The 26,954-nt window shown below is 38.0% G+C and overlaps 4 protein-coding genes and 1 non-coding gene across 5 annotated transcripts; 2 read left to right on the forward strand and 3 right to left on the reverse strand.

Annotated features, from left to right (window-relative positions):
* Positions 1 to 421: 421 nt before the first annotated feature.
* LOC108850863 (uncharacterized) lies at positions 422 to 4,651 on the reverse strand. The gene is made up of 12 exons (XM_057004036.1): positions 3,743 to 4,651; positions 3,008 to 3,521; positions 2,791 to 2,925; positions 2,567 to 2,712; positions 2,373 to 2,444; positions 2,204 to 2,263; positions 2,003 to 2,137; positions 1,778 to 1,876; positions 1,343 to 1,704; positions 1,192 to 1,276; positions 663 to 1,128; positions 422 to 576 (listed from the first exon to the last, which is right to left on the reverse strand). Exons 1-12 carry the CDS (start codon positions 4,649 to 4,651, stop codon positions 422 to 424), a joined length of 3,138 nt encoding a protein of 1,045 aa, XP_056860016.1.
* A 3,733-nt stretch (positions 4,652 to 8,384) lies between these two features.
* On the reverse strand, positions 8,385 to 9,173 carry LOC108820390 (putative FBD-associated F-box protein At1g50980). The gene has a single exon (XM_018593340.1). It carries the CDS (start codon positions 9,171 to 9,173, stop codon positions 8,385 to 8,387), a length of 789 nt encoding a protein of 262 aa, XP_018448842.1.
* Positions 9,174 to 18,730: 9,557 nt separating this feature from the next.
* Positions 18,731 to 20,989, reverse strand: LOC108820389 (putative FBD-associated F-box protein At1g50980). Its single transcript, XM_056995101.1, has 3 exons — positions 20,123 to 20,989; positions 19,105 to 19,217; positions 18,731 to 19,009 (listed from the first exon to the last, which is right to left on the reverse strand). The coding sequence occupies exons 1-3, from the start codon at positions 20,976 to 20,978 to the stop codon at positions 18,749 to 18,751; spliced, it is 1,230 nt and encodes a 409-aa protein (XP_056851081.1). The 5' UTR covers positions 20,979 to 20,989; the 3' UTR covers positions 18,731 to 18,748.
* Positions 20,990 to 21,460: 471 nt separating this feature from the next.
* Positions 21,461 to 21,533, forward strand: TRNAA-AGC (transfer RNA alanine (anticodon AGC)). The gene has a single exon. It is a non-coding gene; the product is annotated as a tRNA-Ala (tRNA).
* Positions 21,534 to 24,402: 2,869 nt separating this feature from the next.
* On the forward strand, positions 24,403 to 25,385 carry LOC108820847 (protein PYRICULARIA ORYZAE RESISTANCE 21). The gene is made up of 3 exons (XM_056992280.1): positions 24,403 to 24,555; positions 24,657 to 24,738; positions 24,838 to 25,385. The coding sequence occupies exons 1-3, from the start codon at positions 24,544 to 24,546 to the stop codon at positions 25,278 to 25,280; spliced, it is 537 nt and encodes a 178-aa protein (XP_056848260.1). The 5' UTR covers positions 24,403 to 24,543; the 3' UTR covers positions 25,281 to 25,385.
* Positions 25,386 to 26,954: the final 1,569 nt, after the last annotated feature.

Consider the following 26,954-nt stretch of genomic DNA (forward strand, 5'->3'; position numbering starts at 1 on the left):
ATACTAAGCCGCAATAATAGTATAACATAGATGATTCCAAACATACATATAATCACTAAACCCAAATACTAATCCTAAACCCAAACTATGTTATACATGTTATGGTATAGAATATTCGAAACACACACAAAGTTTGTATATATGAAATTCGCTAAACAATGTAACTGATCAAATAGTAAGTATAAAGAATCATGAGGGCTTTCAGTAGATATAAACTAAAAATTTCTCTGAAAGTAAAGCAGGCAAACAGAAAAATATTTCCAAACAAGTCAAATGAGATAAGTTAGATTTTAAAGATTCAAACCCGAAACATTTTTGAAACACAAGTGTGGCCGAGAAGAGTAAGGAAGTTTGTTCTGAGAATTGCATAAGAAAAACAACATCCTGATGCAAGAAAAATACAACAACATAGAAATTCCTATCACGGAATGACGTTGGGGTAAAATGCTTCCAATGCAGCAACTGCATAAGACTTCGCCGCCACCGAGAGTACATCAACATTCAAACTGGAAGCCTGATGCATGGAACCTGTTGCATGTAGTTCGAGAAGTAGAAGACTAGCAACACATGATAAACCTGAAATTCATTAAAACACCGAGTATGACATTACATATGTGTAACATATATACTATTCCAAATATTAACATAGTATGGAAAATTACCTGTGGGTTCTGCCAACATCGGGGGTTCTACGCGCATAACAGAAAGCGGTGCAACAATTCCCCCTTCCATCTTAGGGGCACAGCCATATAGCGGTAACAGATAGGGGAAGAGCTGGATAAGGGGTTGGAGATTTTCTCCCATTCTCTCAACTGGGACAACCACACTATTGCAGTCTAAAATGGTGACCGACCACTGTTCTATATCGATAACGACCCCAACCCAATGGCGGCCGTCTAACTGAAAAGGACAGTATAGAACGGTAACACTACTTTCCCACCGCATTGCAGGCATGCCGTCTTTGCCAAAACAACTCGAGAAGCTGAACTTTGCAATATCGTTCACAAGACTGAACTGTCCATATTCAAGACGGAGCGAAATCAGGAAAGAGGCAGGCAGAAAATCATAGGTGGTTACTCCCGCATCACGAACCCTTTTCCGAATAAAACTAACTACCATGTCAGCTGCCTGCAGTTTAGAATACACATTAGGATAGTATAGTCAGTGAAAAAATAAAAAATCTCGTGTTACCTGAACTGTCTGCGGACTCGAAGATTGAAAGAAATCTCGAAAGACCGTATTGGGAACAACAAGACCGTTCCCCAATGTGTAATCCCTGTTTCGAACATTTTTATTATAATCAAAAATAAAACGCAAGTTAATTATAGGGCTTTTGATATACCTTTGCAAAAGAATGTGGGTTGTAAACGCTGCTAGTCGGAATCCATTTAGCCCGGGAACAGGGGAAAAGCCACCAATAAGAGGTCCAATAGGGCCTGCGGTAGTGAGAAACGGAGGTGGGTTGTTATCTTCAACTGGAACATTCCCCGTTTCAACAACGTTTTCCTCCTTCGTTTTACGCCCTTTCCCACGGGGGGCCACCTTTTTCTTCTTTTTTTGGTTCCCCTTTGCTTTCTTTGCCGCGTCCTCTTCCGGAGTATATCTGACTGTAGTAATTCTTAGGCGTTTACTAACACGCTTCTCATGGTTGGTTACCTCTAGTTGCTGAGGTTGTTCACCCCCTTCGTCTGCACCAATGTTCCCCTGTACATATACTTTTGTTTACAAAACAGCTTACGATATATCTTCAATGTAAGTTTTGTTCAGCATAACACACCTGATCAAGTTGCGAAGATGAGGATCCCAAACAAGCGGCCGTTGGCGTCTGAGGTGTTTCTCCTGTCGCATCCACACAAGCCGACTCACGATGTTGTTCCTGCTACGAAGGTGGCGTTATAGGAAATTTTTGAACATACGGTTACGAAACTATACTAGATTGGTATGTAGAATAGACATAACTGTACACAAACTTTCACACGAAATGATGCATGATATCACTTACATTAAGAGAAACAATATCGACCTCCGTGGGATTAGCTTCCTGGTCACATACGTCCGTAACAGGTTCAATAGGGGTAACATCCTGATAAATATATCTATGAATAAGTTGCTGTGCGAAAATGAATACGCTACTATTCTGTTTCACAACATAGCATAGTATATTAACATATTTGAAAAGTGGTATGGCACCAAATAAACTTACTTGCTGCATCGCTTCTGTTGGAATGTTTGGGGATGGGGCCACTTTAGTAGGGGTAACCTCCTTATAAATAAGTATATGAATCAGTTGCAATGCCATATATATTTCTATTTTTCTACATAGAATAATATATGAACATATTAAATATGTGTGTGGTACAAAATAAACTTACTTCAGGCAACGGATATGTTGAAATGTCTGCGGAGGGGGCAACTTCCGTTTCCGCACTTCTAACTGGGGAGACCTACAAATAATAGGAGGCGTGGATATTTAAGTGAGTATCTCATATGAACAACAAACCAGTCAGGTGAGCACCATTTTTTCCATACTATTGGTTCTATAGTATGACATCGGATAGTTAGTTACCTCTTCGCGTGAAATGCCCTCTGCTTCAACGTCCTCTTCAACTCTTAAGGAATCCAAAACCATGTTCACTGCATCATCCGGATGCAGACAATCAGAAAGTACATCAATTGCCTTCTCCTTACCCGACGCGCCGTCGCCACCGTTACCTGCGATCACATCTATTCCAGTATAAGCCGGTAAGCCTCATATACATTAAGTACAACAACAGTTTCCAGGGTTCATACCTTGTTGGCCAGCTTCTGTTTCTGTGGGTGTTCCATCATCGTTGACAATGCCTTGGTTTCCACATCCTGCAGTCGCATCCTCCCGCAATTCGTCGCTGAAATTAGGCAGGTTACTCGTTTCACCATCGGCGTCTCCTACAACATTATATAAGTTGTTAACCATTGCAACATATGTATCCAACAATGCAAAAACCAAATCAACCTTGCGGCCACTTACTGCTTCTAGGTGATGCTCTACGTGTTTCCTGATACATTGTTGTTCCTCCCGCTGATTGTGGAATCAGAAGCTTACGAAATTCAACTAGCTCACGGTTGACAAGTTTCATTTCCCCGCCGATGGTTTCCTTAAACAACGATATTTCTCGCAGCACGTGACTTTTGATATTAACCGCGTAACCCTCAAACATTGGCATCGCTTGTGCCACAACCGCATCCGCTGCAGCACGTGCTATACGATCGACATCACGACCGTCTCTCTGGGGGTTGTTTAAGTTTTGGGTTGGATCATACCGTTCATCCGCAACTCCATCCTCGCCCTCGATGCCTGATGGGCCACCAACTCCTCTACCCTGACGTGCATCTGTAGCCTTTACACCACCCCGCCATGTATTAAGCTCGAAAGGGAAGTTCTCCCGAATCAATGCAAGAAGGTTCCCCACTTCGAAATCGTCGACTTCATCAGGAAATGGGGGAATGTCAGAACCTTCGCATAGGAGTGACCTCACATTAGCCTGGTCATAACACAAAACACAATATATCAAAATCATACTATACTACATGCAGTTATAGTATAACGCACGTAGGCAAAAACGTTTGCAATCAAAACCTATAGGCAACAGACTAAACTACTTCCATCTATATCATAGTGTACTAGCAGAGGTAAGAATTCAAATCCAATCAATCAGAAGCAAACTATAATACGAGGCAAGAAATATGTAAACATGGAACATACCATGCCAATAGTCTCCATAGTTTGGACCGTCACAACATTTATCCTGACACTCCGCGCACACACACCATCAACTATGTCCTCGACTGGTAGGGAGTCGTCCAACAATTCTTCAGCTGCCCTTGAATCAACTATAATCTGGGGACAACAACATATGGTAACAAGGACAATAGCATGTGCAAATCCTTGAATTGCCACTGTGTCTTGCGCATATTGTGAAGCCGATCTTGGCTTCGCACTTGAGACCGTTAAAACAAACGACTCGCGGCCCCATGGATAGTCGAGGAACTTCTGTAAATCCGCAAGCATCTCCACAACTTCAGGTCTTATCTGCGTACACCCACTGGTTGGACACAAAATCCCTTCCACTAGCAACAGAAGTGACAAACGTAGTTTCGTTTCTTCATCTTTGCATTTGTCTTTCTGTGCCAACCGCTGGACAATCCACTCCGGAGTAATCTTATCCTCCTTCCCAAACAACGACATCCACACCCCTCCCTCGGGAACGACTTGCTTGCCCTTTGATTTTCCCTTTTTTTTCCCTCTTACTGCAGCCTGACTACCATCACCAGTTGATGGAGGGATCCCGCAGTTAAGACCCGTTGCTAAAGCAAAGTCTCCAATACCATACCTTATTGGTTTCCCCGCAAAACGCCACCATAGTTCGTACTTCTTCCGGGTAACCAACTGGCGCGCCAACAACTGGTGTGCAAACATAACTGAAAATGTATGGGACCCCATCTGCATTATCAGGCGGAATTGGGATTCTGCTAACATCTCCTGCTGCGCAACGGTTAGTGATTCTTTGATAACCTCAATCCACCTCAAATTGAAGTAATTATTAATCCGTTTACGCCCAGTTGGTTCGTACCCTGTCTGATACAACTGCTCTGGCAACCCTAGCTCTTCCATCCTGCACATTAATAGACAATGCAGTATTCATTATTCGAAAGCTCAACAAAACAACAAACCATTATCGTACTATACTACGAGTAATTATAGTTTAACAGACAGGGACATCGGTTTTTAGAGCAAATAAAACAGAAGTATACTAAACTACTTGCATCAATAGTATACTAAACTATAGTTTAACAGATAGGAAAGAGGTATTTTAAGCAAATAAAACAGAAGTATACTAAACTACTTGCATCAATAGTATTGTCTATTGAACACTTTCGGCAACAACTACTATCCTATGTTGCTCTCTACATAAAACGAGCCTAGTCTGATGGAAAAGAACATAAAATCACTTAACAATGAAACTGCAACAAATGATAACCGAATACTACTATCATATGGTCATATAGTATATAGATATAAGCCCTAGATATAAAGCCTAAACAAAAGCGCTGTCCCTGTTGTACGAACACTGAAACTCCACAAAAATCAAAGGCATACTATAGTACAGGCATATGTAGTTTAGAATTACGTAAAAATTGGTTTATGGTCCTATCAAACTATATCACTAAATAGTTGGGTTTCCCCTGCATCCTACCAAATTATGCAGTCTATTATTTACTCATCTCCCGCATCAAACAAGATAGAAAACTAGACTATGTACACTCGTAGTATAGTTGTAGGAACAATAAAATCCACACAAATCAAAGGTATACTATACTACAAGAATCTGTGGTTTACAATTACCAAAAAATCAGTTTATGTTCCTATCAAACTATAATTACTTACTCATCTCCCTCATCCAACAAGATACAAAACTAGGCTGTGTACACTCGTAGTATAGTTGTAAGAACACTGAAACTCCACACGAAGCAAATGTATACTATACGACAGTCATCAGTAGTATAGTTTAGTGATAGGGCGAAAGTTTGTTATTGAAGATTTGCAACCAAATCGAGTACATACCTTTCTTACTCGTTGATTCCCCTCGCCGGCGGACTCCTCTATGCAACCGTCGAATTGCGTCACCACTTAATCTGATAAACCATCCGTTTATAGAATCAACCATCCGTCACCCTTTGCATTTGATATCAATTGTACAGAATCAAGATTTTTACCTTTCACCGACTCTTCTCTTCGCTCACTGTCGTCGCCGTCGAACCACAGAAACCGTCAATATCGGGTGCAACGCCGCCGTTTCTCCGATAACCTCCTTTATCTGTTTATGCCGTCGTCCGATTTCAGAAGAAAATCCCTAGATTTTCTTCACCCTTTCGCCGCCGTAACCTTCTCTCTTTCGAGTTCAACAGTAACTATAAAAGTGGGACTTTTCGGTTTCTCCAGAATAAAGATCGGTTTCCACGCGCAGGTAAGGGTATTTTTGTCATCACGTGCTATAATATGTATAATATCGTAGCATCCCGCTCAATATAGTTACCGCCTGAATTTAAATCGTACTATAGTCATGTGTCCAAATTTCCCTATATTTTTCTGTGATTTGAATTTATATTAATTAAGTGACATTTAACAAGGACTTTAACACATGAGAAATATATGCTAGTCTTTAAACGTTCATCACATGCACACCACAACACTACACACGAACACAAAAACTCTTGATCAAAAAAATCACTCTTCGCCATGGCCAACGAGAACGTCCCAAGTATCTCTTCTCGTCTCTCTCGTTTGGACGGAGCAAGAACAAGACTGGAAGATGCGATTAGGGATCAAAGGACGGATATTGTCATGCTTTTGTTTCGCGTAGGCGGTTTAAACCCTCCTGGAGCCGCTGATCAAGCAAGAATCGTAGAGGCTTTCACGAGGCTTCAACTTTTGGAATCGGAGTGGAACAAACTCTTCCAAAGAATGATAGCACTTATCGTGAGGATGCCAAGATACGCAGCAGAAGATCCACCACAAGGATGAAAGGTAAGTACCAATATATTTTCTTCTCTTCTAAATAATCTTTTGGTCTAAAAGATTCAAGAAAAGACGCCTCAAGGTGAGTTCTTGATGATCGTTAGGTTACTTGGCGAGGAAGAAACAAGAAGTCCATATTTATTTATTAAATATTCATCAAAATTACATATATTACGCGGAAGATCTTTCATGTCTTACTGAGAAAGATGATTTTAGATCATCGGAGACAAAGTTTCTCAGGTACGCATGAAAATTTAACAAGCTATATTGTATTTCTTTAGTTATCACATGTGAGAGGTCAAGGTGCTGATGACATGAAGGGCTCATCTAAATTCTTTTATAACTGGAGTTGAAAAGCTTTCTTGGTTTCTGATCAAAGCTCGTAAATTAACTAACACATGCAGTTTCATCCTTCTTGTAGGTGCATGAATGAAACAAATACAATCCTTGGCAGCAGAGTTCTTAATTTGTACTTCCACTTCTTTCTTGTAATCATAAAGAGATATCCACTTATTTGAAAGTCTTCATGATTGCTGCTTTATGTACAAAGTTTACTTTTATTTTTTTAATGGAACTTTATACACAAAGTTAGAACTAGCATTTAATGTACTTTGCTGGTTAAGCATTTACCAACTCCTTGCATGAAATAGAAGATAAAGATTATTAACCTACTTGGGGCATCCAACAGTCAATAGGTATTCTTCCAAAATAATGCTAAGCCTCCACTTAAGACCCACTGGATTCACTATATGACAATTGTCATAAACCCAACACGTAACTTGCGAGCTCCACCACTCAGGGTTTTTCATGTATTCGTGCACTAACTCATAAGAATTCTTCATTAGTAACAGCTAAATCGTACTGCCAAAGTTTCATATGACAAACAAATGAGCCATTCCATCAAGCTTACTTTCAGTATGCGCTCGTTTTCCAATTTATCTTTTTTTTTGGCTTACAAAGAACATGACTGTACAAAGGCACTGGATACCTCTTTTGCTAGAGATTGAAGACGTGAAAGGGGAGCAAGCCATTCAGGATAGTCAAAAGCATCTTGCCTTACAAATGTTGGATCTAATTGCATCTAATTCTTTTAAAGGAGTTAAATCAGGCAGAAGATAAGGGAGCTTCAGCATAGAGAAAATCTGAATTGTACAGTATATGTAATTGCAGCGAACCAACACAAAACTCAATTCATACCAAAACGGAGAGTGTAACCATTCCCGAACTCGTAATTGTCCGTCAATGACCAACCAAAAAAGGACAAATATTAAAGCTACCATCTTATACAATTCGATTTATAAAAAAAAATCTAATTAAAACATATGAGCTAATCTTAGCTTACGGGAATTGATTGTTAGAACTTAGAAGTTTCGGAAACCTCGCAAACTTGTTAATCTAGTCTAATGATTTAAGTTCTATATCGGTCCTGAATACATTTTCTGTCAATATTCGTTGTTGAGATTTCCTGAGATCGTTTTTACTTTTTGCAAGTTACTTTCTTGTTTAGCTTTAGTAACAGAACGTCTTTATTCATTAGCTTACATCGTTTTTACATTTTTGCTATTTACTTTCTTGTTTAGCTTTAGTAAACAAACGAAGCTCTTTTACGTCTTAACTCTACTCTTTTCTTCTAGATTTGTAATGTAACTTTCGTCTTTTTGGATTCGATCTTGACATAATAATGTGGTTCACTGTACATTTATAGTATACTTTTGAAGGTAAAACTTGTTTGAATCAGTTAATAAGAAAATAATTTTCAAAAAATAACTCTAATACCTGAAAGAGATTAGGATTGAGAGAAAACTTAACCTATCATATTTAAAAAGGTTCATATCATAATGTCACAAACAACGTTGACAGTAGACTTGACCAGCTTTGGCATATTTCTAAACCGTAAATAGTTGCTGAAGCTATCCCTAATGCTAAAACGCCTCAAACAAGGTGCATTAATCACAAACCCGTGAACACCTTTAGGCCTAGATTTCCCAGACGAATTATCGACATACAAACTCCTCAGCGTAGGGACATTGATGGCAAATATCTTCACATTTGTATAGGAGCTTCGTCTCACAACCAATTCTTCAAGACGTGGACATATGCTTAGAAGCGTTTTCACAGATTCGTCGTATGAAAACCTAACTGATAAAAGGTGGAGATGTTTGAGGCTGGACAAATCAGCATTAGGTGGAACATCCACGAGGCTTAGTTTCTGGAGTATTAGGGTTTCAAGTTGTGGACAGGAAAACAAGCTTTCAGGCAACTCGAATGAATCGTAAACCATCTCAATTCTCAGCTCTCTCAAAGAGCGAGCAACTGCATTGTTAACCAAACGTTTGATGATTGTTTTTTCATAACATGGGGTCAGCTTGAGCTGCAAGATCTCTACTCTTGATCTTCTACTTATAAATAGCGTAAACTTGGAAGCAATTCTAGCATTACCACATCGAAGTTCCTCATCATATCTGAATGTCTTCATCTCCTTCCAAAGAGATTGCCACCGTTTCGACAAGACACCCGTGGCTACAGCATCTTTACTAGGAAGCGAAGACAGTATCTTCAACAGCAACTCATCTGGAAGTTCACAAATTAAATCTCTCTTTTTAACTTTATCATCCATTGTTTTGACAATAGCCAGATTATCAAAATCAAAGAAGAAACCCTAAACACAATCAATGAAAGATCTAACTTTATCACAGATTCACGACTCTACTCTCTCTATCGGTATAATTGCGTTTGTTTTTATAGAGTTGAATTCACATTGTAAATCCTATTCGGAATATGTTTTTCAGTTTTTCTCTTTTCCATTCTTAATTGAGAAAACAAAAAGGAAAAGAAAAAAAAAACAGATTTATGTTCTTGGTTTACTAAATTCTTATTAGATCCATGTGTATAATTTTATTTTTGATTTAAATTAGTATTTTAAAATTTAGATGCGATAATAAATGTTATTTTCATTTTTATTATATTTTTAAATACTTAGATTTTTTTATTTGTAAATAAGAGTTGAAACTTTATTTTGTGATGTCAAGCAGATTCAATATTTAGATATGTATATTATTCAATACGAACTCCAAAGACTCTTCTGATCGATGATTCTTCATCCGCATCATCGATCTCCTCCTCTCCATCAAACTTTGGTTTCTGTTGTGACTTTGGTTCTAGAGTGTATCGACTCTTGGTTCTCAGGTTATGGACTAGGGTAAATTTCCTAACAATTATGGATTCTAAGGTTCTTTTACTATGAGCGTTCTTTTTATGGGCTAGGCCCGGTAACTTAAAGCCTATGGCTTATAAATATTTTTCTTTTTCTTTTGTTTTATAAGAAAGCCTAAGTTACAAAAAAAAAAGTTTATAACATGTACCATACTGCAAGATCTTAAATTTTAAAATTTAAGATATAGAAGATATAGAAGTAGAGATATAGAAGTAGAGATCAAGTCATCATCCAACAACTTCATTGATACAAGAATTATCTACAAAGGGAAACCGTTCCACACAACATTCGTCTACGGGGAACCAGACAGTTCTAAACGCCTATAGGTCTGGAACTCTCTATTTACACTACACCTAGAGACAGAAGAGCCCTGGTTCCTAACAGGGGACTTCAATGAGATTGTGGACAATAGTGAAAAGTGTGGAGGACCGGCGAGAGCGGAAGGAACTTTCTGTGCCTTTAGAACATTCTTATCACAGAACAGAATGATCTTTTTGACATAAAGTTCACAGGAAGCTTCCTATCTTGGAGGGGGAAAAGACATACGCACCTGGTCTTGTGTAGGCTGGATAGAGCCATTTGCAATAGTTCGTGGATGGATATGTTCCCCTCCTGTCGGAGCCAATACCTCAAGTTTGAGGGCTCTGATCATAGACCGCTACTATCCTTTTTGGACACATCAAAAAAGAAGAGTCAGAAGATCTTCAGATTTGATAGGCGCTTAAATGAGAATGTGGAAGTGAAAAATATTGTAAAGGAGATTTGGGAGAATACACATTACCTGTCAGTGGAAGACAGACTATCCCAATGCCGTCATGCTATCTGCAAATGGGCAAAAGCATTTCATGAGAACAGCCAACGAAGCCTAGAGGAAACAAGAGAGCTACTAGACCTAGCTATGGCAGATTCTGTATCTGAGGAGGCACTTATTCAAGAGCTTAATGTGAAATTACTACTGCTGTACAAAAAAGAAGAAACCTTTTGGATGCAAAGAAGCCGCCAACGCTTGCTCTTGGAGACTCAAACACGGGCTTCTTCCACGCTTCAGCGAAAGCCAGGTCAGCCAAGAATAAGCTCTCGGTGTTAGAAAATAACCGAGGGACCCCTGTATACGAAGAAGAGGAGATTGCGGAGGTCATATCCTCCTTCTATACAGACCTCTTCCGATCTTCTTGCTCAGACAGCAGACAAACAGTCCTGGATGCCCTGGAGCCCTGCATTACAAATGTACAGAATGAGGAACTGATCAAAATCCCGGAAGCTAAAGAGATCAAAGAAGCAACCTTTGCAATCAATGGTGAGAAAGCCCCAGGTCCTGATGGCTTTTCAGCCAGCTTTTTCCAGTCCAACTGAGACGTCATTGGAGCAGCAGTGATTAAGGAGATTCAACACTTCTTTGTTTCGAGATACCTAGCACCGTCATTGAACAGAACTCATGTCAGACTCATCCCTAAGAACCTAGGCGCTAAACGAGTAGAAGACTATAGGCCGATTGCCCTATGCAACATCTACTACAAGATTATTTCAAAACTACTCTCCTTCAGGCTAAAAGCGGTCCTAGAACTAATCATTTCAGAGAATCAGTCGGCGTTCATCCCTGGGAGGGCCATTGGGGACAATGTCTTAATTACTCATGAGATGCTACACTTCCTAAAGATGTCTAAAGCTGAAAAACATTGCACGATGGCCGTGAAGACAGACATGTCAAAGGCATACGACAGGCTCGAATGGAGTTTCATTGCCAACGTCCTAGAGAGATTGGGTTTTCATGCAATATGGACTAACTGGATTATGCAATGCATATCTACCGTATCATACTCTTACCTAATCAATGATGCTGCATATGGGGATGTGAAACCTTACCGAGGTATAAGGCAAGGAGACCCCATCTCCCCCTATATTTTCATCCTTTGCATTGAAGTCCTTTCGGGCTTATGCAAGAAAGCGGGGAGAGATGGACGTCTGCAAGGCATCCGTGTGGCTCGTGGCAGTCCGCGGATTAATCATCTGCTGTTTGCAGATGATACGATGTTCTTCTGTGAAGCATCCCAGTCTAGCTGCAACACACTCGTCTCTATCCTCCAAATGTACGAAGAGGCTTCAGGACAAATGATCAACAAAGAAAAGTCTTCTATTACGTTCTCATGCAAAACGCCACCTGAAAAAAGAGCTGAAACGAAATCAATCTTAGGAATCAGTAAAGAAGGAGGCTTGGGGAAGTATTTGGGACTCCCAGAGCATTTTGGAAGGAGAAAAAGGGACTTATTTACCTCTATTGTGGACAGGATCCGACAACGAGCAGTAAGCTGGTCTGCTAAGAAGCTGTCGAGGGCAGGAAAGCTTATTATGCTCAAAGCTGTCCTCAGTGCAATCCTGACTTACTCGATGTCATGTTTCCTCCTCCCTGTTAGCCTCTGCAAGAGAATTCAATCGGTGTTAACAAGGTTCTGGTGGGATGACTCAGAAGGAAACAAGAAGATAAGTTGGGTTGCTTGGGACAAGATGACAAAACCTAAAGCGCAGGGAGGCCTAGGTCTTAGAGATATTCAGAGATTTAATCAAGCTCTACTAGCTAAAGTGGCGTGGCGTATTATCACTGCCCCTCAGTGTCTACTGGCCCGCGTACTCCTAGGTAAATACTGCCACAAGAAAAGCTTCCTAGAGGTTAAGACAACCCAAAGTATATCTCACGGATGGCGCAGTATCCTACATGAGAGAGACCTATTGATGGACAACCTAGGGAAATCTATTGGCAATGGGCAGAACACTAAGCTGTGGAAAGACTCCTGGATATCAACGGAGGAAAATCTAAAACCTATGGGCCCTATTAGAGAAGAATTCCTGGATCTAACGGTGGCTGATCTATTGACGTCTGACCTAAAATGGAATAAGAGGCGAGTTGAAGAGATTTTACCAGTCTTTATGCCGCAGATTCTGAAGATCCAGCCTAGCACTAAAGGGGCTGAGGACTCTTATATTTGGAAAGCCACCTCATCTGGTTTGTACACCACCAAATCAGGGTACCACACGGATTAGCCAAAGCGTCTCTTCTTTTGCCTCTTCTATAATCGACTTTGGTTGGGCCTGGTTTAGACTTAATCTTTTGCTTTTTAGTTTAATGAAGTTTTATCCGTGACAAAAAAAAAAATTAATAATATTATATTTTTATTTGTGTTAGGAATTGCATTAGGCGTAAGTCAGATCGTTGATCCAGTCCTATGACCTATACTACGAGAAAACAAGCTATTCTCCACAAAAGAATCCGTTAGAAATCCATAGGAGATAAAAAACCAGAACACAGTAAGAAGAGAGTCTGCTATGATAAAAGGAACAGATGTCAAGCGTGTGGATGTCCTATAAGCGAACTCATTTTGTTGAATCTATCTAGTCAGAAGAAAATCGATCAGGATTTTGCTAAGACATTCTGACGTAATCTCGACAAAAATGTATGTAGGAAAATGCCTCCCTTGTCTTTGGAAACTATCCGCTTAAAACTGAAGGTTCTCCGTTTTGTCAGCCAGAAGTTCTATCTTCTCTCCTCTGTCCAGAACCTGCAAACATCCACAATTTCACCATCAAAAAAAAAAAAGGACAAACCAATCTAACGCATGAGAGATACTATGACAAGAGTCTCAGAATTTGTTTACACGAACAACTGATCTTATTCCAGTTTGCTTAACCTTTTCCAACACCAAAAACTTGATTATGTTGAAATTACTTGCAGATACTCTGTTTTAGACTGTATTGGACTCAAAATTAAATCAAATACAATCACAAATTCATAACTCCTAGTGCAAAGCGACAGATGATAATATGAATCATCACTATAGCACGATTGTTTCCTTTTCTTAAAAGCAGGGGGAGTTCAGGCTACATTGATCCTATTTAATATAACTTTTACACTTCCTCAGTGAATACTTGACCAGTTTATAGACTCATTGGTACTTTGATAAACAAAAAGACAGGTATTCAAAATAGGACATCCCCCAATACCATTTTTAGTAAAAAAACAAAATAAAGAGGGTCAGTCCAAGATTTATTAGCTGCATGCAACTTCCTAATTCCTAACAGACTCAAAACATCACAGATTTCAACATCGATTGGTGTAACAAGATATAGCAGAGTAATCAGCACACAGTATACCTTGCAAGATGTAGACTAATGAATAAATGGTATGATGAGATTTATATTTCATTTTTTTCCAATGATTTTCAAGTTGGACAGCGAACAAGTTGGACAGCGAAAGTTGCGATGATTATTCGGTTTTATTTGTAGACATGGAAACACAAGAAAACATTTAACATCCAGACAAAAGAAAAGAAAGAAGGTTGCATTACATCACAAGTTAAAAGCACAAAAGAGCATATGTCTTCCTTCTCCTCATCTCTCTTACTCCGTAGTCTCTTTCTCCTTCCTCTGCTCCTCAGCCAAGCGAACCAAGAGAGACATGCTACCTAAAACAAACAAACAGACTAATGAATGAACGAATGAACGGCGTTTGAAGTTCCTAAAATAGAATCAAGAACCAAATGTGTTAAAAAAAAAAGAATCAAGAACCAAATTAACTTACTTTCGGGAGAGAAGTCAATCATGATCGGTTGGTGTGGCAAAACCTCGGTAACTACAATGTTGAATCCTCCCACAGAACGTCCACTAAGTTCGAGCGCCTTCTCCACATCGTCTTCCCCAATGAAATGACATAAAAGAAAGCTCTGTAAATAATCAAACAAGTCATTAATTATCAACTGATACCTTATTTAAATACGAAAAAATCACACAAGCTACAAACCTTTTGATACCATCATCTGTCTTGTAAGACAAACAACCAGCAGCTCGTGAGAGACAGGGTGGAGAGAAATGTTTACGCAGCTTGCACTGGATATCATCCAGACAAAGGGTTGGGTCATATCCGGTAACACTCAACCCAATATTGCAGGAGATAATATGATCAAACAAGACATGAACAACAAACATTCAAATAAATTTACTTGCCAAGGATACCACAGCTCAGTGGCGGAGCCAGTGTGTAATCATGGGTGTCAGTTGACCCATGTCAATTTCTGCAAAAAAAAAAATTTACATGTATTTCCAAATAAAACTCTGATGAATATAGCTTATTGACCCTTGCAAAATACATTGATTATCACATTGACCCCTCTAAAATAAAATTCTGCCTCCGCCACTGCCACAGCTGTCGGTGGGAACACAAACATATACTAAGTTTATTCCACCTGACGCGAAGTGTTTTCTCAGAGCGTCTTCCACATCCTGCCTAGGAGGGGAGGTGTCGTATCCCTCAACCACCATCGTGTTAATGCTGTTGCAAAGGATATTTTTGAACAATTACCGTGAGACAAGAACATATAATTAGATATATAAATCTCAAAAAGAAACAAACCTGCTTTTTCACATGTTTAAATTAATAAATAAAAAAGACAAAAAAAAAAGAAAGGTAATTAAGATTACCTTATATCAGCTACCAAACTCAGACAGCATGATTGTCTAGGATAGCGAATCCCGACCACAGATCATTCACTTCAGGGAAGATCTGGGAACAGAGGCAACAGTTTGATCAGAACTCTCCTCTGTAATCAACCTCCCGCGAAATCACTCGTCTGGTTTGTACACCACCAAATCAGGGTACCACACGGATTAGCCAAAGCGTCTCTTCTTTTGCCTCTTCTATAATCGACTTTGGTTGGGCCTGGTTTAGGCTTAATCTTTTGCTTTTTAGTTTAATGAAGTTTTATCCGTGACAAAAAAAAAAATTAATAATATTATATTTTTATTTGTGTTAGGAATTGCATTAGGCGTAAGTCAGATCGTTGATCCAGTCCTATGACCTATACTACGAGAAAACAAGCTATTCTCCACAAAAGAATCCGTTAGAAATCCATAGGAGATAAAAAACCAGAACACAGTAAGAAGAGAGTCTGCTATGATAAAAGGAACAGATGTCAAGCGTGTGGATGTCCTATAAGCGAACTCATTTTGTTGAATCTATCTAGTCAGAAGAAAATCGATCAGGATTTTGCTAAGACATTCTGACGTAATCTCGACAAAAATGTATGTAGGAAAATGCCTCCCTTGTCTTTGGAAACTATCCGCTTAAAACTGAAGGTTCTCCGTTTTGTCAGCCAGAAGTTCTATCTTCTCTCCTCTGTCCAGAACCTGCAAACATCCACAATTTCACCATCAAAAAAAAAAAAGGACAAACCAATCTAACGCATGAGAGATACTATGACAAGAGTCTCAGAATTTGTTTACACGAACAACTGATCTTATTCCAGTTTGCTTAACCTTTTCCAACACCAAAAACTTGATTATGTTGAAATTACTTGCAGATACTCTGTTTTAGACTGTATTGGACTCAAAATTAAAGCAAATACAATCACAAATTCATAACTCCTAGTGCAAAGCGACAGATGATAATATGAATCATCACTATAGCACGATTGTTTCCTTTTCTTAAAAGCAGGGGGAGTTCAGGCTACATTGATCCTATTTAATATAACTTTTACACTTCCTCAGTGAATACTTGACCAGTTTATAGACTCATTGGTACTTTGATAAACAAAAAGACAGGTATTCAAAATAGGACATCCCCCAATACCATTTTTAGTAAAAAAACAAAATAAAGAGGGTCAGTCCAAGATTTATTAGCTGCATGCAACTTCCTAATTCCTAACAGACTCAAAACATCACAGATTTCAACATCGATTGGTGTAACAAGATATAGCAGAGTAATCAGCACACAGTATACCTTGCAAGATGTAGACTAATGAATAAATGGTATGATGAGATTTATATTTCGTTTTTTTCCAATGATTTTCAAGTTGGACAGCGAACAAGTTGGACAGCGAAAGTTGCGATGATTATTCGGTTTTATTTGTAGACATGGAAACACAAGAAAACATTTAACATCCAGACAAAAGAAAAGAAAGAAGGTTGCATTACATCACAAGTTAAAAGCACAAAAGAGCATATGTCTTCCTTCTCCTCATCTCTCTTACTCCGTAGTCTCTTTCTCCTTCCTCTGCTCCTCAGCCAAGCGAACCAAGAGAGACATGCTACCTAAAACAAACAAACAGACTAATGAATGAACGAATGAACGGCGTTTGAAGTTCCTAAAATAGAATCAAGAACCAAATGTGTTAAAAAAAAAAGAATCAAGAACCAAATTAACTTACTTTCGGGAGAGAAGTCAATCATGATCGGTTGGTGTGGCAAAACCTCGGTAACTACAATGTTGAATTCTCCCACAGAACGTCCACTAAGTTCGAGCGCCTTCTCCACATCGTCTTCCCCAATGACATAAACGTAAGCTCTGTAAATAATCAAACAAGTCATTAATTATCAACTGATAACTTATTTAAAATATGAAAAAATCACACAAGCCACAAACCTTTTGATACCATCATCAGTGTTCCACAAACCTTTTAAGGTAACTTGGCGAGAAAGAAACAAGAATACCATATTTTATTTTATTGTATATTTATAAAAGTACATATATTACGGGGAAAATCAATATCTTCTTGAGGTTTCTACGTGTTTAAGGGCCGGAGATTTGATGAAGCGTCGAGAACATCATAGATAAGAGGATCTTCACCGGAATCTGGTAATATATATTTCGGATCTTTACAGGGATATTGCGAGAATTCAACTAGGTCGTCACAGTTTCTTCTTGAAATAAATGTTGTAAAAAGTATATAGAATATCATTACAAACAAAAATTTGGGTTAATTTTGTAATGTCAGCATTTTTAGGTTGAATTATATCGATTTTTCATATCAGATGTTTAAATCAATAAATAAAAAAGCAATAGAAAAAAGAAAGGTAATTAAGATTACCTTATATCAGCTACCAAACTCAGACAGCATGATTGTCTAGGATAGCGAATCCCGACCACAGATCATTCACTTCAGGGAAGATCTGGGAACAGAGGCAACAGTTTGATCAGAACTCTCCTCTGTAATCAACCTCCCGCGAAATCACTCGCGCCAGAGGGAGAAGCGAAACTTATTTTCCTTCTCTCGGGTCTGTACCAATATCTTGCTCGAACCCTGGTGGGACTCTCTCTTCATGCCGAGTCTCTACCATGTATACTGGGTCCGAATTGGTGTTCTATCTCTTAATTTAATTCTATTTTAACTTAATATAAACCAGGTTCTCAATCCAACACCGGTTCGCTAAGTAGTTTCACAAAACCATAAAAACGATTACTCTCGTATGTGTGTACCGACATGCTGGTCCATGAACAAGAAACCACATCAAACCTCAAGAGTCAATCGCCAATCTGTTTTAAGCTCCATACATGTGCGTCGCAGAAACTGAAACTCTGTGCGGTAATATCAAAGACGTGCTTCACAAGTCTTCTGTTGAGCTTCCAAAGTGTCGTGATATCAACAGATATGTGATGAAGTATAGTTCAATGGTTGAAACTCTGATGAAGCACCTGAACAAGGAAGAAGAAGACAACACTAAATAATTTTGAAGAACTGGAGGTGGAGTACATGAGTGGCTGGCTGACAAATACAAGTGTTTTGGTTGTGTGATGATTGTGACCAACAAGGAAGGGTCTAAATTCTGCAGAGTGTTTGTTGTGTGATGATGATACTAAATAAATAGGACTTGATTAAATCCTCACCCTTGCCGTGTAAGGAAGATGAACCACCTACAAGACTGAACCAGTCTGGCGCAGGCTCTTAATTAAGGTCATGCAGAAAACATTTTACCATTAATGTGATCATTCTTTAAGTAATGTTTTTCATTTTGTTGATAAATAAGATAGAGAACCATAGAAGAAGAAGAAGAAGAAATAAGACATCATTCCAAGTTATTATATTACAAGGAAGGCAAGGAAAGGAAGGTTAGATATTACATCGCATCAAAAGGTAATTTACCACGTTCATTTGTTATCGTTCTTCTCTAAATTAATATTACACACATCATTCCCAAGTTATTACCAGCTGAAGCGCTTACTCAAACACAAACGTGCAAGAATCTCTGGCCACACATTCCAACTCCTTCAACATCCCCTGCTTCTCTGCCGATTCTGAGTAAAAAGCTGCCTTCTTTAGATGACTCCCATTGGCTAGAATGTACTTTGCAGCTTCTCTCTCTGTCTCTGTGCCCTTGTATTGTCTCCACTCAAAGATCTCAAGATGAGATGATAAACATTCAGGAACAAAACTTGGTTTGTTCCATGAAACCATCCCGTCGTGCTGGACACAGTGTTCCTGAAACTATAGGATAGAGATAACATACATTCTGTTAGTGACTTTTATACAATAAAAGTGGAGACACAATACAAAAAAAAAGGAAAACCACATACCAAATTGAGCTTAAGAACTCTAAGCCTCGGTGTATCATTGAGTATAAGGGTAAGTAGATTCCACCAGTCCGAAGAGCATGAACATAGCTCTAGGTGTAAGAGAGAGGAAGGAAGTACCGTCAGGAGGATACGTAGTCTGCAATCAAAGCAGAACACAGAGAAGAGAGAGTTAGATATTTTACCAAAAAATTAAAAAGACAATTTTTTTTCTTGTATACCTGAGAACCTTGGTTCGAAAAAGCGAGCGTTTTTGGCGCCATGGCGCTAAGCGCCACAAGGCGAGAACCTCATCGCCAAGGGACCCCATTGCCAGGCGAGTTACATGAAACCCTCGCTTTACGTCGCTTTTCCTCGCTTTTGTTATTTTGCTAAAGCGGTAAAAACGCCGCTTTGTTGTACCTGTACCAAAAAATAAGAATTAATTCACGTAATTGATCCACGTTGTAGACATGTAGAGGAGGGTAACCCTAATTCACCTAATCGTGTAGATTTCCCACTAACCCACCCTACTAGTGTAACCCTAATTCACCTAATCATAGTTTCTTCTTCTAAATCAGTAGCTTTTTCTGTAATATAAGTTTAAGATTCATGTCTGTTGTATATCATAGGCTCATAGCTTCTTATTATTCCATGTTTTTCTGCATTGTAGTTGTGAATTGTAATCATGTTTTGTTTATATCATAGCTTCTTCTCCTTAAGTCATATTAGCTTCTTTTTGTATGTTAGTTTATGGTCATGTCTTGTATATACTCAATAGCTTTTTCTCATTGGATGTTTGTATATGTAATAGGTGCTCATGTCTAACCCTGGTATTTTCAATTGGTGTGTTTCTATATGAACCTTTGAGTTTTATTTATGGATTTGGTGTTTATAGTTTCTGGCTTAGCATTCTTGTTTACGTAATATATATAGATATGGTTTTGAAGAGTACCTTTTGTGTTGCAGGTACCTAAGGCGCTGGCAATGTGGCGCCATGGCGCTAGGCGCTAAGCGCCAGCCTCCTCGCTTCATCTCGCATTGCGCAATTTCGAACCAAGCTGAGAACACAGAGAAAGATATTGAGTGCAGACAAGAGATCCAAGAAACAGTTCAGGTTGGGACTCACAAACAACACTAACACTCGCCTTAACCAGCTCAGGCATATCTTCAAACCGTAAATAATTACTAAACCGATCCTTAATACTGAACCATCTCAAACAAGGTGTTCTAATCACAAACCCATGAACACCTTCAGGGCGAGACTCTCCAACAGAGTTATCAACACACAAACTCCTCAACGTAGGCACATCAATAGTGAACACCATCACATTAGTAAACGAGCTTCTCCCCACAACCAAATCTTCAAGAACAGGACATCTACTCAAAAGCGTTTCAACAGACTCGTCGCTCGAGAATCTAACCGACAAAAGGTGGAGACTTTTGAGGCAAACAAAGCGAGCATCGAGCGGAGGATCCTCCAAGCTCACCTTCTCGAGTATAACCGTCTCGAGGTTCGAGTGAATAAACAAGCTTTTGGGGAACTCAAAGGAGCCGCAAACCATTTCGACTCTGAGCTTTCGTAGAGATCGAGCGACCGCGATGTTGACCAGATAGTTGATGTATTTGTTCGTAGAGTAGGGGCTGATCTTGAGATCCAAGCTCTCTAGGTTTAAGAGCTTGGTGATGAACAGTGCGAATCCCCAGTACACTCTGCCTACTGTGTCGCCGTCGTACCTGAACGCGTTCATCTCTTTCCAGAGTGATCTCCACCGTTTTGATAAGACGCTCGTGGCTACGGCGTCTTTCGTAGGAAGAAGGTTTAGCATCTTCAACAGCAATTCATCTGGAAACTCACTCATTGATCGAATCTCCTTCTTCTTCTTCGGCTTCTCCATTGGCTTTTCAGTTGAGCCCTAGATTTTTTTTGAGCGAAATGGTAAAGTGCTTTTTTAGAATAGTAAAGTTTAAACATGTGTGCCGTTTTGTATTACATGTGTGCTGGTTTTTTAAAGGGAAAACGGCATAGAGAACTTAATTTAATAGACAGACGGCGCAGCGTTAGTTTTTTTTTTGGTATTGTCGTTTTGTTTCTTTAAGATGGAAAGTGTCAGCGTTTCGTTTCGTTTCTTTAAGCGACAACAAAACGACAATACCAACATAAAACAATGTCTATCGTTCAAATGGTTATTCATCAAAAATGTCAAAATATAAAGTTAGATTTATATAATTGGTATTTAATTGATATATAAATTACAAAATTAGTATTGTTGTTAAATATTTTTCTGTGATTTGAATTTATATTAATCAAAGTAACATTTAACAAGGACTTTAACACTCATGAGAAATCTGATTCGTTTTTAGTTAAGTTTTTATCAAAGGGGATGTAGCTCAGATGGTAGAGCGCTCGCTTAGCATGCGAGAGGTATGGGGATCGATACCCCACTTCTCCACTTTATTTTATTCATTAAAAAAACAAGAAATCTCGCTCATTATATATGCTAGTCTTTAAAACCTTCATCCCATGCACACCACAACAAAAACGAACACAAAAACTCTTCATCAAGAAAATCACTCTTCGATCAATGGCCAACGAGAACGTCGTCGCACGAATCTCTTCTCGTCTCTCTCGTTTGGACGGAGTAAGAACAAGACTGGAAGATGCGATTAGGGATCAAAGGATGGATATTGCTCGACTTTTGCTTCGCCTAGGCGGTTTAAACCCTCCTGGAGCCGCTGATATCCTTGAGGCTTTTGCTGAGGCTTGAACTTTTGAAATCGGAGTGGAACGAACTCTTCCAAAGAATGAAAGCACTTATCGTAAGGATGCCAAGATGCGTAGAAGATCCACCACAAGGATGACACTGAAAGGTACGAAATGTTTTGTTCTCTTGTATACAATATTGGTCTACAAGATTCAAGAATGGAACAAATACAATCCTTGGCAGCAGAGTTCTTTGTCCTCGGGGACCTTCTAATTACACAACTCTACTTCCAATTCTTCCTTTGTAATCGTAAAGAGAGATCCAGTTATTTGAAAGTCTTATACACAAAGCTTATTGTGTTTTTGAATGAAACTTTACACACCAAGTTCGGCTAGCATTAAATGTAATTTGCTGGTTAAGCCTTTACCAACTCCTTGCATAAAATAGAAGATATATAGTATTACCCTACTTTGGGCATCCAAGAGTCAATAGGTATATTCTTCCAAAATAATGCTAAGCCTCCACTTAATACCCACTGGATTCACCATATGGCAATGGTCATGAACACAACACGTAATCACTTGCGAGTACAACAAACTCAGGCTTTTTCATGTATTCGTGCACAAACTCATAAGAATTCATCACTAATAGCAGCTAAATCGTACTGCCAAAGTTTCATATGACAAACAAATGAGTCATACCATCGAGCTTAATACTTTCAGTATGCGTCCATTTTCCAATTTAGAAGATCTTTTTCGCTTACATAGGACAGGACTGTACAAAGGCACTGGATACCTCTTCTGCTAGAGATTGAAGACGTGAAAGGGGAGAGCAAGCCATTCAGGACAGTCAAAAGCATCTTGCGTTACAAATGTTGGATCATACTTGCATCTACTTCCTTGAAAGCAGTTAAATCAGGAAGAAGATAAGGGAGCCTAAGCATAAAGATAATCTGAATAATTATAATATGTAATTGCAGTGAACAACACAAAACCAACAAAAAGAAACTTGTCTCTTTACATTATTGGTTTTGGGGCTCCTTTGTTATGTAAACGTGGTATCGAAGAACAATACAAACACTTGAAAGATGCGAGGAAGTTTCTTAGTCAGAAAGATGAGATTGTGGAGATGGCATTGGGTAGTGATATTATGACCAACTAGAAACTCATGGTTACAAATTCTAATTCTGTACTTTTGTCAGAAAAAAAGAAATTGATCCATTGATGTGTGTCGTGAATCACAAGTAACCGTTATTAGTTGTGTCTTCTTTTTGACACGATTTAAATCGATTAGTTATTAAAGTAACCCTCCACAATAATCCACATTCCATTCTAATCCTCCTCCACATCAAAGGGTTTGCAGTTGCATGAAAAAAAAAAGGTTTAACTTTCGGCTTCAAAAGCATTGTCTGTTTCCTCTCAAAAGAAGAACACCTAAAATATTACGGACGACTACACATATCAATTCCCAGGGAAACATCTTTGTGATTAAATTTATCCATTCTGATTAAATTCTATTAGCACCACCTACTTTTAACATTAACTGTTTTTTTTGGCAATACATATCAACGACTTGTTATTGTTCAAGTATCATTTTGGTTGATCTTTTCACGCTATATATATTTTTATAATGAGGATGTGAACTACTTTTAACACCCACTAATCAACGACTTGTTATTGTTCAAGTATCATTTTTGTTGAATTTTTCACGCAATATATATTTTTATAATGAGGATGTGATCCATTTTTAACACCCACTAATCTTCAGGCTGAATGTAGTTATTGAGTTATTTATTTATCGGTTTTAAAGGGATCTAAGCACACTATTTGAGTGGCTAAAATGGGAGTGGCTGAGATAAGTTTTAGTCCATGTTTTGAAGAAAATTGATCAGATAGTCTTAAACAGTTAAACCCACATGACAACTCTTTTTCAAGTGGGAACAACTAGACTACCACAGTTTTTGTTTTCTCTCCAGACTTTTCTCATTTCTCCAAGTGTCTAACCTCGTTAACTTTCTTCTGAATAATTTTTTTGTGTCAATTTTTTTTCATGATATTCATTTTAAATATATGGAGAAAAGGTTGAAGAGAATAAAGTGAAGTTAACTGAACCAGTTCGGGTTGCCGTGTTAGTGCAAACAAACTTCACAGCAACAATTCGGTTAGAAATTAAAAGACTAACATAACATAAATCATAAACTTTAGTCCTTTAAAAATAAAATAAAAGCAAGAAATATCCAAAAATGATCTCATTGTCAATATCATTTCACTTTTTATTTTAAAAATTTCAGGTTTCGAAATTGGATTTTATCAACTCATCCTTCTTACTTTAATAGAATCTTTATGGAAACATCAAACCCAGACAGTCCTTTTACATCCATTTCATCGACCTCGGCGTATTTCATCAGCAATTCAGCACCACAGAAACATATGGATACATATCGAGGAATCGGACCACTACAAGGACACGCTCTGTGGTCGTACTTTGAAACATGCGAGCCCATTTTCGTAATTATCAGTTGTGTAAGAATGTCGGCTTCTTTGTTAAAGACAATATGCTTTCAGAAACTTCGAAAATATATTTTCCATACAAAATATATTAAAGATATTTCGTTATAACAGAAAGAAATAAACTTATCTCTCTCTTTTTCTCCTTTTTTTCATTTTATTTGTACCCCTTTATATTAGTGATATTGTAGATCCTGCAAGACATAATATGCACATAAAACTTTCCTTCTTGACTTCGAGACACCCAAGCTATGACGGAGAAGGTATATACTAATTTCTTTTTCCGGATCTGAATTTTCATATTACTTCTCTTTTTCTTAAAACTAATTCTATAGTAATCAAATTATATGATGAACAATAACAGGTTACGATAATGAAGTTGACGGTCGATCTAGCATGTGCCAAATGCGAAAGAAAGGCCAAGAAAGCTCTCCGCAAGTTCCCTCGTTAGTTTCTCTCTGCTCCTTTGAATTATTGCGGTTGTAAATGGCATAAAGCTAGGTGAATAATACGATCTTTTTGTTGATTTGCAAAAACAAAACAAGAAATAAGAGACGAAGTGTACGATGAGAAGACTAACACAATCACCATCAAGGTGGTTTGTTACGATCCTGAGAAGCTTATGAACAAACTTTGCAACAAAGGAGGCCGTTCTATTAAGTCCATCGTGATCCTGGAACCACCCAAGCCTACTCCAGCCCAGACTCAACCTTCTGAGAAGCCCAAAGAGCCCGAGAAGGTCCCAGCTCCAGTTCCGGTACAGGTTCCAGCGCCAACTCCGGCTCAGGATCCAGTTCCGATTCTGGTTCCGGCCCCAGCTCCGGTTTCCCAACTGATGCCGATGTTTCAGGCATATCATTTTGGGCCGTACTACGAGACCCAACAGGGCGGGTGTTCCTGGAGGCCTGTTTACGATAACTGGGGAGGCGGGCCACACCCACATTGTTGCCACGAAGTCACATACCAACAAAGCTGCTCCATCCTGTGAATGTGAAAAACTGAACTCAGTCTCATAAACTGACCAGTATATAGTTTTATAGTATACTAGTATACTCCGGCGCTACGCGCCGGGTTCGTATGTTATACTTTTACATAAATATATAAATTATTATATGGTCTTAAAAAATAAAATATGTTAAATATGAAAATAAAAATATATTAAAAATAATATTTTCTGATATTTATTGATAGTGGTGACTTTGTTTGAAGTTGTTTAGTTCAAAGTAGAATAGGATAAGTGGTTGTTACTAATCGATTTAATAAAAATAGAATAAAAAGCCGATAGTCATAAACAAAGTTGATGTTTTATATAGAAAACATATTTATATTATTAATTATTAAAATAACTATATATGAACTATAAAACTTTTACTAATATATTTAGTTCAAATAATAGAAAGATGTAATACTGTTCAAATTTTATAAAAAAAATATGGGTGAAGTGTCAATTTTTGATAAAATAATTGGTGAGTATCTAATATATATTTTTAAAATTACTATGTTGACTTTTAAAATATAGAGTGCGAGTTGTATGTGTTACTTTAGTTTCAAGGTCTTTCAAAAAGATGTATCTTAAAATAAGAAACATAAAATTATTTTCTATATTAGTTTTGTTATAATGGAAGATTTTGTGTGTGTTCATAACGAAATTCTTGTTTGTCCACCCTTATTTAAAAATATCAACTAATCTTAATATGAATCTAAATATGTTTTTAGCTAAAAACTATAAATGGTTCATAAACTCCTCTATTTAATGGACAACTTCTATTTTAACCGGAATGAAACAATTTCACCAAATTTTCCTAGTAAAAAATCAATTTGTTAATTAGTAAATGAGATGTTAGCATCTATAACGATCATGATAAAGACAATTTCTAACTATTTGTGATATTCGGGCTTGCTGACTTGTTGCATTTAGTAATGGTTTTCACAATAAATGGTTAGTGTGGTGCAAATGATTAATGGTGAGGGTGGTGTGTGGTTTACATCAATTTTAAATAACTTTAGCAACCAGGCAACGTTTTTAAATTTCTCTCAGATCGGAAGTAATAATTCTTTTTTTGTTTAGTTAAGTTTTAAGAGTATACTAATCATGTTCACGGTTTTTAAAATGTAAACACGGATAGCATGCATCAGGGAAGTTATTGGTTTCCTTGCATAGTGTAACATGGGAAGATACCATAGAGTTTATGTGCTAATACCAATAGACCAAATGTTAGTCTTTTGGACTTGAATCGTCATCAGTTACTAAACATTATTAGAGTGGGATGAGTGGAATTTCTAATTGATTATATGGCGGTTACGTCGATTTCATTAAAGAAAGGAAATCGTAGAGGCTCTATTTTCTATCGTCAACATCAAATATAAAGAAATCCTATAAACCAATGTTTTGACACCCGACCAGGATACTGAATCAGACGATTTACCAGGTCTCTGAATCATTGGATCAACCGTGGGTGAACCGCGGTTTAGTAAATGAATTAGTTTTATTATAAGATAATATATTAGCTATGAAAATAAATATATAAAAACTAAAGTTAATATTTTAAATGTTTTCAAACATAAAGTAATAGTATGGATATGTATATATTTTATGTTTAATTTTTTTTGAAAATAATTAACTTCAGTTTCCATTTTTGTATTTTTATTTGACATACAAAAT

Source organism: Raphanus sativus, chromosome 2, assembly GCF_000801105.2.
Source record: "Raphanus sativus cultivar WK10039 chromosome 2, ASM80110v3, whole genome shotgun sequence".
Classification (NCBI taxonomy): domain Eukaryota; kingdom Viridiplantae; phylum Streptophyta; class Magnoliopsida; order Brassicales; family Brassicaceae; genus Raphanus; species Raphanus sativus.